Genomic DNA, 14468 nt, shown 5'->3' with positions numbered 1-14468 from the left:
GCGTGTCTCAGATTTTGGATAGATGGTATAGATCAAATTTTACACCTAATCAAACAATCTTTACTTTTATGTGGTAAGGATGTTAACACTAATTACAGATTTATGAGGGAATGGAAAACAATAGCGGTAATTTGAGACACCCTTTTGTAGCTCCTGCTATGTTGATTAAGATAACGTTAAAATTTCTTGTTTAGTTATAGAGATATCAGAGCTAAATTCATTCAAGTGAACTGACCAAGATTTTGCCATTAATTGCATAATAATTGATTACATAATGATTACATAACAAAAATATTGCATTCATTTAAATGATTAATATTTTATCTATCTATATATACCTCTTTTATTTATTTATATGCAGTCACAAGAAAGTAACAGCATTTCAAAGGTTGGTGATTGGAATTATAAAATCTTTGTATTGTGCTACCTTAAACAATTCAACAAAATTTCTTGCAAATTAGTAGTAATTTTTGAGTTATTGTCTGAAAACTTGAAAATTTCCCTTATTCTAATCAATAAAACCTCATAACTTGAAAAAATAAATAAAATTGAAAAAAATCTAAAGGGAGCTCATGTCAATAGATATAATCAATTCACAAAAGTTTTATGTATATGAGTTAATGGGTTTTTGAGTTAACAACTGACATGTTGACAACTGACAGACGGACATCTTTATACCATAATTTTTGAGTTAACAACTGACATGTTGACAACTGACAGACGGACATCTTTATACCATAATACGCCCCGTAAACGGGTGTATAAAAAGACAATTAACTTCTTAGGAATGATGAATGAACAATTTTAATATCTGGTAATACATTTTTTTAGTGTGACCGATTACTTTTTTTTACTTTCTACCAGTAACATATTGGTGTCACTTATGGCACAGAATATGCTTACTGTTCCTTAGCACCTGAGATCAATACATAAATATCAGTAGGATTTGTATTGCACATTCTTTTTTTGAAGATTGTTTTATGTCTCCTCTTTTTTCAATGAATCAATGTTTAAGATTCCCAGATATGCTATAGAAAATCTTACATACTGTAAATGGTTCTTTTAGTGTTTATAATTCTTTAAATGTAAGATTATCTATGAGGAAGAGAAAGGACAAGGTTCACTAATGGCACAAAATGGCCTAAAATATCAACTTTATCATAAAACACCAAAAAGGTTTCAATTTGGTTCGTAAATGGGTCTATTTCAAAAGTATAAATGCTAAATATATCAGTTCTTTTCATAAGAGTACAAGATATTCGCCAAAAGTAAGCCCATTTTTGACATTTTGATTTTGTGCATTTTTCAGACCTAAAAGCTTTTGAAACACATTGGCCGCCACTTACGATCCAAAATATGTTGTAACCAAAAGATTCCAATTTTGATATAGATTTCATCAATATAAAAACTTTTTGGATCGTAGATGGAGGCCAAGGTTAATTATGGCAAAAACAATTGAAATTATGGACAAAAAGTACCAAAATTGACCTTTTAATACAAATTATGCTCATTTAAGGGGTCATTGCTCCATAAATAGTAAAGGAAAGTGCCAGAAAAAATATTTTTGTCTTAGTAGTATTATCACAAGTATTTCTATGTGAAATTTGTAATTTTTTGGCCCAATTTAAAAAAACATAAAAAATTCAGGGCCAATTTTAACCCTTTGTGAACCTTCTCCTTACTGATTTGTGCAACCATACAATAAACAAACGTTGTTATATTTTAAACCATTTATTTTTCCATGTCTATGATTGATGGTGTAAACACAATAGTAGACATGCATACCAACACCCATCTCACAATCACCCTTGACAAAATTCTACAGCCATGTTTTTTTTTTACTAAAAAAGCAAGCATACAAAAAAAAATCTGTATTTAAAACTTTGTAGAAATCAGAAACATTCATACATATAATCATTTTTTCAAATCCAAGAAATTTAAAATTCTAAAATATTTCACACAATGAATTTTTTCTACTAAATCTGACAGCAGTTATGAAGCAGTATTCCTTTATTTGTAAAACCATGACACAGAAGTAAAAATGAAAATTTTAATATTTCAAAGTGAAAAAAATAACAGATATATCTTTACCTTCTCTTAAATGAATTTTTAAGACACTCTTCGCTGATTCCCGAACAAAAACTTGGTTTTGTTAGTGTTTTATTATATTTTTAACTCATCTCTTTACGATTATTTTGAATATTTTTAATTTCAAGAAATACAAAATAATATCAAAATCTTGTAAACAAAAGTTATATCAGCAATGTAATTTAAATAAATAGGAAGTAACAATTTCAAGGCTTAGAAAGTATTACAATTCAAAAGCTTAAAAAGTTTCTTGGTAGTATTTTTTTATTAGTTTAAGAACACTTCATGGATATTCAATGCTTATCAAAATTATACTGTTTCCTTGTTACCAGTGTTTTCTCCTTTCGAGTTATCTGCTTAAAACCCTTAAGTTGTCTTCAATGTATATAATCGGTACATCTGGAGTTTATGGTATCTAAAGGCTAATTATTATTCATGAAATTTACCAAACATTGTTTTTATTTACCCTTATTAAAATTTCGAACTTTGTTTAAATGTATTCTTTTTAATCTCCCCTCAACCACAGCTGACTAAGCAAATAAAAAGAATATACATGATTTAAAACGCAAGATCTAATGTTATTAAAACTAATGGTTTTAGTAAAAACTTAAAAGTAAAAACTCAAAAAAAACAAAACATCTAATTACTACAACTGAAATCGAATAGTTTTTCAACTTCTTTCCAACTCTTAAGAATAAAATTACTGTTTACAATAAAATTACTGCTAATTCATGACAGGCACATGTTACCACGGTAACCACAAACATATAACATTTAAAAGTTCTAATCAATATCACAGAATACACTTCCATTTAATATAAATGTATACAAGTATCTGATTTTATATATCTATCTGTAGAAAAAATAATGCAAAAGCCTTAAGAAACTAAGGAGCTCTGCCGAAGGCTTGTATAAAGTGCTTGACAATATAAAAAAAAATTGAGAAAAAAATTCAAAAATGTATCAAAATTTTGAAAAGTATCTGAATCCCCTACAAAACATTTGTAATCCATAATGTATTACATACTAATAATGGAAATATTTTTAATAAATTTCATTTCCAATATCACCCTTGTTTCTAAGATCACAAAACAGACATGTTTTTTTGCTGTATCAGGGATAATTTATTTTTTTGGTAACGTTCAATATTTGAGCATGTAAAATATTTCATTTGATAGCATATTTATATGGATTTTATTCAACTGTCAAAGATCATAAGAAATAATAATTCATAACGACCAGTCACATCTTCTAAAAATGACATAAAAAACTCATTTGTAGATAAAAATAACCTCTTGAAATCTTTCCTCCGAGACAGGCTGTATGCAGTTCTGTGTCAATCTGGACACATAGAGATCTCATTTGACTAGATAATATATACATGCAATAAAGCACTTGTGTGACTATTTTTAAAATGCCTTCATTGTTTAACCAAAGCTCATCAAGGGAGATAATCTAATAACATTACAAATTGTCTCCCTTAGTAAAACATCTTTTTCCCCTTATAAAAGGACTGGTAAAGAAAGATCCTTATAACATACTCCTTTAAAGAAAAATAAAAAACAAAAGTAATATATAAAGCACTAAAATCATTTGTAGCTCTCCCTTTCTTCCAAATACTAAAATAAAGTTTCATGAAAATATGAAAACAAATAATGAAAAAATGCAGTGTCCTATTGTCAAATGTTGACATCACAACACAGAAAATTTGTACCACTTTGAACGATGGTCACATGATATAGTTTTAGTATCACAACACTTAAAATACACTGTGGTTTATCACAACACTGAAGGGACCCAAATGCCCTTTTTTTGCTCTGACGATATCACTGTTTTAATCTGTTGATGCATCTCTGCAATGTTGCCACCTTGAATGACAGCTGAAATAGAAAAAATATTGATATAAATTGGTATATTTTGAAAATTAAAGATCTTATCTATTTATTCCGTAAATAAAGATCTGTACAAGAGTGTTGTTGTTAATTTCATTTGTATTCTTCATCAAATTTAGCCGTTTTTTATAGTTAGTAAAATAGCTTATCATTGTGAGGGAACATATTTTGTGGATTACGGCAAAATTGTATTTTCATGAATATTTGTTTTCACGGTTTTGCATAGAATCATAGACCAAATTAACTATGTGATATTTGAATTCTGGGGCAAAAATTGAGCCTTTTTTTAATCCTTCCTCAATTGTTGTTTTCCTTTTATATACTGAATTCAAACACAAATTGGTAGTCTTTTTTATATGTTAAATTTATTCAAACTTTATAGACTGGGGAAGATTAGAGCTTGACATATTGTATAGACCTCAGAAGATCAAATGTTGTCCTCATTTAGTTATTGTTGATGTTGGGTTGTTGTCTCATTTGACGTTTAATCCACATCTCCTTTCTTGAATAATCAATGACATTTTGTAAGTCCTTACCCGAAAATTGGTGGTTATAGTCTTTTTCAAATTTCTGGAATTTTTCAAATATATCTTTGGCAGCTTTAGCATTTAACCTTTCTGGTAAAAACTGTGGATCACGTAATTCCCTGTAATTGAAAAAAAATGTTCATTGTTTCACTCCGAAAATATTACAATTCATTTCAAGAAGAATAAAATTATTGCCATTATAGTTGATATCATGTAATGTTGTAAAGTTCTTCAATGCTTTGCTTTATTTACAGACTAAAAGTTATAGCTTTGCTGTTCGGTGTTAGTCAATTCACTGAATTGAAGGATGGTACTTTAACATATAGTTGTCAACTTTGTATAATTGTGACGTTGATGAAGAAATGTTCCATTGGCACTCATATCAAATCTTATTTCTTATAAAGAAGATACAGCACTTTTATAGCAAAATAAACTAAGTTTCAATATAACAATACAAATAAGATTCTACAGTTACAAAATGAAACAGTGGTTTTCAGCTACTTGATCATAAAAGTTCCAATTGAACACCCCTTCTCAATCAGTTTATAAAATTCCTAAATCTATGTATACTCCAAATTATGTTAAGAAGAAAATTTTCATGAGGAGTTCATTTTGCTATTACTATAAAATAGTGAAAATATCTCATCACAAAAATTTAATTCTGCAAAAATAAATAACTTACAGTATGTATACAGGTTTGAAGGATTTCAAATGTCATTCTAGATTTTCTTTTACAAAATAACATACCTTAACTGTTTGACAGATTTGTGTCTTGCAAATATTACAATAGGATATATATGTTGCCTGTGAAGTCTTTCTATAGATGATGGACTTCCATTTAGTAGGCTATGCATGCCCTGAAACAAAAGAGAGGTTCTCTTACACTCAAATATTGAAAATTAGATAAATTAATGTCAAAATCATTTTTAAATACTATTCCACTAATAATTTACAAAGAAAATACAAAATCTGCTTATGAAATTCCATATCAACAAAATCTCAGACAATTTAATCAGGATACATACCAAGAATAAAACAGTACAAATAAAGTAAAAATATAAGTGAGTCCAATTATTACATACATTCAAAAGATAAATTAACACTATACAAAACGTATTCATTATTAACAGCAGATTGAATGGTTGCAAACTGAGTTTGTTGAAAATTAAGCAAATAAATATTTTTTTTTTTTAACCCATTGATAACAAGTGAAACTGCGAGTGGATAATATTAATAGTGTAAAAATATGCAAGTGTTCGGTAAACAGGAAGTTGTTGAGTGATGAATCTGAAAAGGCATCACACGGTATAGCTGACTTATATAAATCCTGAAACCAAATTTCAGAAATCCTTGTATTGTAGTTCCTGAGAAAAATGTGACGAACATTTTCAACTTGGCTATCATGTGTAAAATCATACAAGTGTTCGGTAAACAGGAAGTTGTCGAGTGATCAATCTGAAAACGCATCACACGGTATAGCTGACTTATATAAACCCTGAAACCAAATTTCAGAAATCCTTGTATTGTAGTTCCTGAGAAAAATGCGACGAAAAATATTCATGGGACGGTTGGACTGACTGACAGACTGACGGACTGACAGACTGACGGACTGACGGAAGGACAGACAGAGGTAAAACAGTATACCCCCCTTTTTTAAAGCGGGGGTATAATTAATATATCAAAATAAGTACTGCTTAATCACAGTCTTTAAGATGTAAGATGTCAGCATACTGACTGTTTTTCCATCATACATATAGTTTTGTACCTTGTCGCTGATTTCATGAATACTTGTGACTCGAATACACACAAAATGATCATCTTCCTGCCAATAGTCAATATAGGTACCGTCTGCTAGTCCTTGTTCCATTACTTGAACAGAGGCTTGCATCAGAGCTAGAAGAAAACAAATGTTTGATTTCTATTTGAGAACACAGGTATTGGTTAAAAAGTTAAAAAGTAAGCTTAAAAAGTCTTTTTTATTAAAAATAATAAATTCTACAGCAAAAGTAAAGATCTGTACTGCTTTATTGTGTTTAAACTGTACTAGTTTTATAACTTTTAAGAATATTTCTGTGATAAGTCAGGAGCCTGTAGTTCAGAGGACTTAGTTTATTCCTGTCTGTCATACATTTTTTTTGTATTTTTTTGTAATAAACTAGGCTGAAGGTAATCTTGTTTGAATTGCTTCACATGTTTTATGTCGGGGCTTTTTATAGCTGATTAAATGGTATGGGTTTTTCTTATTGATGGATCCGATCAGTGCCCCATTTCCTTGTTTCTTTATGTAAATCATAATAAAATTTGATAAATTTCAAACCACAATGAGTCTGCATAAATACAAGAATGCTTGTTTATATCATTTCTCAATTGCAGAAGATAATTTTCATTAAATTTATATTTGGAAATATATATTGATAAAATTTACCAAAAATTTATGTTTGTATGAAATCAACAGATGTAATGTACCTACCAGGTTGACAAGCTAAATATATGTCAGGAGATTCTGAGACTAGTTTTTTAATTAAAGGATCAGACAATGGAGCTAATAAAATCACAGGCCGTATCTTTTTACCTAAAAAATATAAATGTACAAATTAAGTGTTGTTACAATAAATTATACAATGCATATGAATATAAAATGCAAATGGTCACTGCTATGGAAGGATACATTTTTTAATTCAATATCTACTTAATATGTAGTACCGTTCAAAAATATATCTTTCTTTTGTTTTAAAAATAAACAGTTATCCTACCAGTGCATGACATGTTTATCCTCTACTTTTAATAATCTGTTGCTTTATAAAAGAATTTTTAACAAGACCAAAAACTCTGCAATATCTAAATGTCTTCAAATGATTCTTTTGGTCATCAAACCAAACAATTGGTAGCATTTTCTAAAGATTCAACATGACAAACATCACAATATGTGCTTCATTAGGAACGATATCATAAGAAATGTCCCCATTGGTAATAAAATAGCACTTAAATAGATGGAGCATTTGATTAATTTCCTCATCTTCAAAAATTTAATTTAAACTTCCTTCAACAAAATCATACCGCATTTTGTAGATAAGTTATAATGAACATGTACATCATGTATCAAAACAAATAGTTCTAGTTCTTCATCCATTTACTTCTTTCAAAGACAATAAGAAAGTCCAAACATTTTTTTTCCTATAGTACTTACATTCCATTCTTTCTATTTTGGTATATGTGCATACAGAAATATCTGAAAAGAAACAAATAGACATATGTAAGAAGATTATCAAAAAACATATGATACTTTTATAACAGATAAACCAAAAGGAACAAAATATACATTTTTATGATATGAATCTACTAAATTTGCAAATGAATACCTCTGTAGGTAAGAAGATTTGACTTTTTTTAATGTAACTCCTACTCATAGTTTTTTCTCTCTTTGCTATATGCCGACTCATTTTCAAATCTGAAGCCCCTTGTTTTTTTAGCAGGAATTGCTAAACAAAAGAGAAGGGATATTATGGTCTGTCTTTTCTTTCGCCCTAAAAAAAAGTTTTTGAGATCTATTTAAAACTTGCTCATAATATAGAAATATGTATGAAATCAAAAAATTAGATGAATAAGACAAAATTTGAAATACAAAACATGTATTAGTAAACCTACCATCTAACTGTGGGACTGAATCACTATTTAAAGAGGCATCAGAAAAAGAGTTGAATTCTCTGCTATCTTTGGAATTGTTTCTTTTATGTTTTCGTCTTTGAAGAAAGCTTCGCCTCACATTTCCTGACCCTCGTCTGGAACCTTTCAGGTCTTCAAATTCATTCTCTGACTGGCTTCTTTTTAAATTAAAATCATCTTCTAACCTGTAAATGAATGAAAGGTATTTATCATTTTTGATTTGTAAAATACATTTGCAGGATAAAATAATTTTTTTTCACAGGTTTATTCTTCATGGTACCCCCATTTCAGATTTTTCTGATTATCAAACTCTTTCAAGGAATTGAAGACTTGAAATCTTCAAACAAATTTGATTTGATTTGATTTTCTGTGTTTTTATGCCACTTTTAAGCACCGCATTTGGGGTATTTGGCAATTGCCAGTTTTAATTGGTGGTGGAAGCCGGAGTGCCCAGAGAAAATCACTAACCCTTCAATAATAAAACTGACAATTCTAGTCAATTAAGATAGGAGTTGAGTGCACCCATACTAATTTGAAGAGGTTGTGATGAAAAAAAATGCTTGCAACAACAAATTGATGACAATCAGCCAAAAACAATACACCCTCTGTAACTCTGTTGCCATTAGCATACAAATTATTAGTCTACTACTAAATTTCTCTAAATATAAAGCTCATTTTGTCCTAATAAATTTTTTTCTTTTCAAATCTTTTTGCTCTAATGATGATAAATCTAGAAATTTGCATGGAATGCAGGAATATGGATAAATAACTTATATTCTTTACCTTTCTTTACTTGGAATGGTACCACATTTCTGTGTTTTTCTGCCCTCATCATCCACCAGCCATGCAAACCAATGACCTAGCTTGCCATCATGGATTGTACTTTCAACCAATAAAATGTCATTTTTCTTGAAGCTCAATTCTCCGTGATTATCAGCTGTGTGATCAAAATGGACTCTTACATAAAAATGGTCTCCTGGTTGATTGTAAACCTTCTTATATCCTGTAAGAAGAATAAAAAACATGATATAATTATTAGCTTGAGATTATAGACTCCCAAACTAAGAAATTTTATGTATACTAGTGTATTGAATTCAAAAGGGATGTGACAATGTGGATTATTCCTTAGGGAGGAGGAGGTTATGCTGCAGTCAATGTAAGTTGTCAAAAGAAATATAAATTCATATAGTTTTGAGTGTTGGGTGTAGGATCTCAATAATTAAAAAAAATATATATTGATTCATATGGATAGAGAAACTGAGCCCCTAGGAGAAGAGGTAGAAGCTTAATGAAGGCAAAGCAGCTATTCCCATCCATAATGTAAAACCTTCATGAGATTAGGTAAATCTTATCTGGACATATCATTGTGTGTTAAAACAAACCATAATTTGATGTAAAATTAGTCCTAGTAGAGTTAAAAGTATTCTTTTGTGACTTTTTCGGTTAAAACCAAATACTCCAACAGGTGTCAAGTTTATAGAGTTCCCACTTCGTTCAGAAAAGTTGACAGTTGGGTAACTTACTGGCAGGATTATATTGTACAAGCATTCTAACAGAAGGACATGGTTTGGTCAGTTCTAAAGAGGCTTCTTCAGCTGTCAGCTTCCGGAAGTCAACTCCATTATACTGAAAAATAAAGCATTCATTTTTTTTATTTTAACATCCTTAAGATGAAATTATTCTGGTATAAAAAGGTTTAAACTTTTTGCTTACCATTAATTTATTGTAATATAAATCTGTTTCTAGCATTTTTATTTTATAAACATTATAAAGAGTGACCTGTGAATTGTGAAATGAAGATTGTACTACAAAGTTTTGTATTTGTATAGATACATTGTATATATGCAAATCAAGATTATAAATATGAATAGTTCTTTTGTAGAGCAAGTGACTAGTAATTGTCATAATTTTACTGTTATCAAATGCTTCCTCTTTATGTGATAAGTTTGCATGAGAATCTCTAAAGAAGATTTCTGACTAATTCTAAATCACAGACTGTAAATATCTGTAAAATGATAAATTGCCTACAAAATAATAATTTGCAAAGCAAGGTAATATCTATTTTAAAATGAAGAAAAGTTTATATAAAATTGTCAAAATACTCACTTCTAAAATTTGATCACAGCAATGAAGACCATCATGGCCGAAAGCAAAACTTTGTGGTTGAACCTCATGGACAAATATTCCTACAGCATTGCCACCAATAGTACTGATGCCAAGACTAAGGTTGGGAGAACTTTTCTTAAATGACAACACTCTGGCTGCCTCACATGCTGTATCACTGGCACTGGGAAAAGACAAAAGAAAACAATGACTTATATCATTAGTAAACTTGCATAGATATGATAAGAAGAGGTTAAAATAATACAACACAGTCACTTTCATAATATCAGTTGGCCAAATATGGTTATACAATTTGTAAATTGGATGTTAAGAATTATTTAATTGAACTACTGTAAATTCAGAAATTATTGCATGCATTTATTACTGCGATTTTGTCACTTTAGACTAAAACGTGTTTTTAATTTTTGCAATATTGAGAAAAATCATGTCTAGTTTATTTATAACATTTCAAAAAATCAATTTTAATTATTGAGATGTTAACCCTGTGGCATTTTTTGCAACAATAAAAACATTACAATAGTTTCTGAATTTACAGCTACATACTAACATATTTTCTGACTGAATTTTTTCACCATTTGAATAGTTTAAACATTTAGTTTAGGTTCCTTGGTATTCTGACAAGGAAAACCCTTCTGAACAAGAACATTTATAACTTCATTTCAAATAAGTTAATTGATACTACGAAAACATTTTACTTCAACAAAAAAAATTGTTGCCTGAACAAATTTGGAGTGTAATCTGAGTTAAATATATAAATTATGAAGTATCAAAATACTTACTCGACAATAGAAGCTCTTGGAGTTTTATTTCTGCCACTAGAACCTGTACCGTTATGGTTACGTTTAAATGTGCCGAGACCAGGAGAATTTTTAGGAGAATTATTAGCACTGTCTTCTCCAGATGAATCACCAGTTTTACTGTAATATTCTGTAATGGAAAATAAGTGTGTTACAAAATCTGTACATAAAACTGTAAATTTGATTGTAAAATGTAGTCCTGATGTGTGCTTCTTCATTACATTTGTTGTTTTCATAGTGATTAATATGATAACACAATGTTGACTCCTGTACCCCTATTTTTGACATTTTTAACTATTGTGTCTGTTTGTTTTGTTCAAGCATCGGTGACAATGTAATGGAATACGACTGTCGGTGACAATGTAATGGAATACGACTGTCATACAAGTGAGAGGTTTAGCTAGCTATAAAACCAGGTTCAATCCACCATTTTCTACATTTGAAAATGCCTGTACCAAGTCAGGAATATGACAGTTTTTGTCCATTCATTTTTGTTGCGTTTTGTTATTTGATTTTGCCATGTGTTTATGGACTTTCCGAATTGATTTTTCTCTGAGTTCAGTATTTTTGTGATTTTACTTTTTTCTTAACTTATTATTGCTATATTTTTCTATAACGCATATTCATTTTTGTGACAGGCCTAATTTAACTTTTAAGGTTATATCAATTGAAGGTAAAGCCATCAAAACAATCCAATTATAAGAAACTATTTTGAACTAAACGAATTGAAAATTTGTTTTTAGTTATCATGACAGAATTAAGATTTGCAGAAGTTGTGTGTTGTGGTTATCTACTCAACATAGATCCCATTTATTAGCGTTCTATTAAAGTACCCAGTGAACACTAATGAATGCTGGCAGCTAGTGTTTGTTAATCTTTTAAAATACAGAACTATAGTACACAGACTGTTCCCAAATATAAATTGGAGCAAATACGCCAATATTTTGGAACAACAATTTTGCCACATAGCATGTTTCCTAACCATACCTTGATCTATATCAGTTGATACACTTACCATCAGGATTATGTTGTACAAGCAGACTGAGAGAATTCCCCACCTGCTTCAATATTTGTGATGCCATTTCCTGAGATGCTGTTCTCATATTTATTCCACAAATCTGCAAATAAAGATATATTTTTATATCAATTTTCCTTTTTTTTTCTTTTTTCACTGCTTCATTTATACATATATGCTTTTTCTATTTTTACATATAAAGAACTAAATTGTTTTTTTCTTCTGCATTATTACGAAATGGAAATTATAAACCAAACATTATATAACTTATATGTGTGTATATTTTATTTCTGATTTCACAAATGGTAATTACAAAACTAGAGGCTCTAAAGAGCCTGTGTCGCTCACCTTGGTCTATGTGCATATTAAACAAAGGACACAAATAATGATTCATGACAAAATTGTATTTTGGTGATGGTGATGTGTTTGAAGTTCTTACTTTACTGAACGATTTTGCTTCTTACAATTATATCTATAATGAACTTTGCCCATTAGTAACAGAGAACTATATTTGGTAAAAATTTACATATATTTACCAAATTAATGAAAATTGTTAAAAATTGACTATAAAGGGCAATAACTCCTTAAGGGGTCAATTGACCATTTAGGTCATGTTGACTTATTTGTAGATCTTACTTTGCTGAACATTATTGCTGTTTACAGTTTATCGCTATCTATAATAGTATTCAAGATAACCAAAAACGGCAAAATTTCTTTAAAAATTACCAATTGGAGGGCAGCAACCCAACAACCAGTTGTCCAATTCATCTGAAAAATTCAGGGCAGATAGATATTGACTTGATTAACAATTTAACTTCTTGTCAGATTTGCTCTAGATGCTTTGAATTCATAGTTATATGCCAAAAACTGCATTTTACCCCTATGTTCTATTTTTAGCCGTGGGGGCCATCTTGGTTGAATGGCCAGGTCATCGGACACATTTTTCAAACTAGATATCCCAAAGATGATTGTGGCCTAGTAGTTTCAGTGGAGATTTTGTAAAAGATTACTTAGATTTATGAAAAATGGTTAAAGATTGACTATAAAGGGCAATAACTCCTAAAGGGGTCAACTGACCATTTTGGTCATGTTGACTTATTTGTAGATCTTACTTTGCTGAACATTATTGCTGTTTACAATTTATCTCTATCTATAATAATATTCAAGATAATAACCAAAAACAGCAAAATTTCCTCAAAATTACCAATTCAGGGGCAGCAACCCAACAACCGATTGACCGATTCATCTGAAAATTTCAGGGCAGATAGATCTTGACCTGATAAACATTTTTATCCCTGTCAGATTTCCTCAAAATGCTTTGGTTTTTGAGTTATAAGCCAAAAACTGCATTTTACCCCTATGTTCTATTTTTAGCGGTGGCGGCCATCTTGGTTGGTTGACCAGGTCACGCCACACATTTTTTAAACTAGATACCCCAAAGATGATTGTGGCCAAGTTTGGATTAATTTGGCCCAGTAGTTTCAGAGGAGAAGATTTTTGTAAAAGATTAATTTAATTTATGAAAAATGGTTAAAATTGACTATAAAGGGCAATAACTCCTAAACGGGTCAACTGACCATTTTGGTCATGTTGACTTATTTGTAGATCTTACTTTGCTGAACATTATTGCTGTTTACAGTTTATCTCTATCTATAATAATATTCAAGATAATAACCAAAAACAGCAAAATTTCCTCAAAATTACCAATTCAGGGGCAGCAACCCAACAACCGATTGACCGATTCATCTGAAAATTTCAGGGCAGATAGATCTTGACCTGATAAACATTTTTACCCCATGTCAGATTTGCTCTAAATGCTTTGGTTTTTGAGTTATAAGCCAAAAACTGCATTTTACCCCTATGTTCTATTTTTAGCCGTGGCGGCCATCTTGGTTGGTTGACCGGGTCACGCCACACATTTTTTAAACTAGATACCCCAATGATGATTGTGGCCAAGTTTGGTTTGATTTGGCCCAGTAGTTTCAGAGGAGAAGATTTTTGTAAAAGTTAACGACGACGGACGCCGACGGACGCCGGACGCCAAGTGATGAGAAAAGCTCACTTGGCCCTTCGGGCCAGGTGAGCTAAAAATGGTTAAAAATTGACTATAAAGGTCAATAACTCCTAAAGAGGTCAACTGACCATTTTGGTCATGTTGACTTATTTGTAAATCTAACTTTGCTGAACATTATTGCTGTTTACAGTTTATCTCTATCTATAATAATATTCAAGATAATAACCAAAAACAGCAAAAATTCCCTAAAATTACCAATTCAGGGGCAGCAACCCAACAACGGGTTGTCAGATTCATCTGAAAATTCGAGGGCAGAAAGATTTTCACCTGATAAACAATTTTACCCCA

At 30.3% G+C, this 14468-nt stretch overlaps 1 protein-coding gene across 3 annotated transcripts in view; it reads right to left on the bottom strand.

Annotated features, from left to right (window-relative positions):
• Positions 1–3188: 3188 nt before the first annotated feature.
• Positions 3189–14468, bottom strand: part of LOC143045047 (disks large homolog 5-like) — a 74008-nt gene continuing 62728 nt past the window's right edge. For all 3 annotated transcript variants that reach the window (XM_076217338.1, XM_076217337.1, XM_076217339.1), the window contains 12 exons: positions 12107–12209; positions 11074–11221; positions 10277–10457; positions 9694–9796; positions 8954–9173; positions 8153–8355; positions 7695–7736; positions 6978–7079; positions 6273–6400; positions 5255–5364; positions 4517–4626; positions 3189–3968 (listed from right to left, as the gene is read on the bottom strand). In XM_076217338.1, coding sequence (XP_076073453.1) covers positions 3868–3968; positions 4517–4626; positions 5255–5364; positions 6273–6400; positions 6978–7079; positions 7695–7736; positions 8153–8355; positions 8954–9173; positions 9694–9796; positions 10277–10457; positions 11074–11221; positions 12107–12209 — 1551 coding nt within the window. In that variant the 3' untranslated portion in view covers positions 3189–3867. The remainder of the gene's footprint in view (positions 3969–4516; positions 4627–5254; positions 5365–6272; positions 6401–6977; positions 7080–7694; positions 7737–8152; positions 8356–8953; positions 9174–9693; positions 9797–10276; positions 10458–11073; positions 11222–12106; positions 12210–14468) is intronic.

The sequence above is a fragment of the Mytilus galloprovincialis genome, chromosome 9 (assembly GCF_965363235.1).
Source record: "Mytilus galloprovincialis chromosome 9, xbMytGall1.hap1.1, whole genome shotgun sequence".
In the NCBI taxonomy this organism is placed as follows: domain Eukaryota; kingdom Metazoa; phylum Mollusca; class Bivalvia; order Mytilida; family Mytilidae; genus Mytilus; species Mytilus galloprovincialis.
The sequence above is the reverse complement of the archived record's forward strand: the minus strand, read 5'-3'. Positions and strand labels throughout refer to the sequence as shown.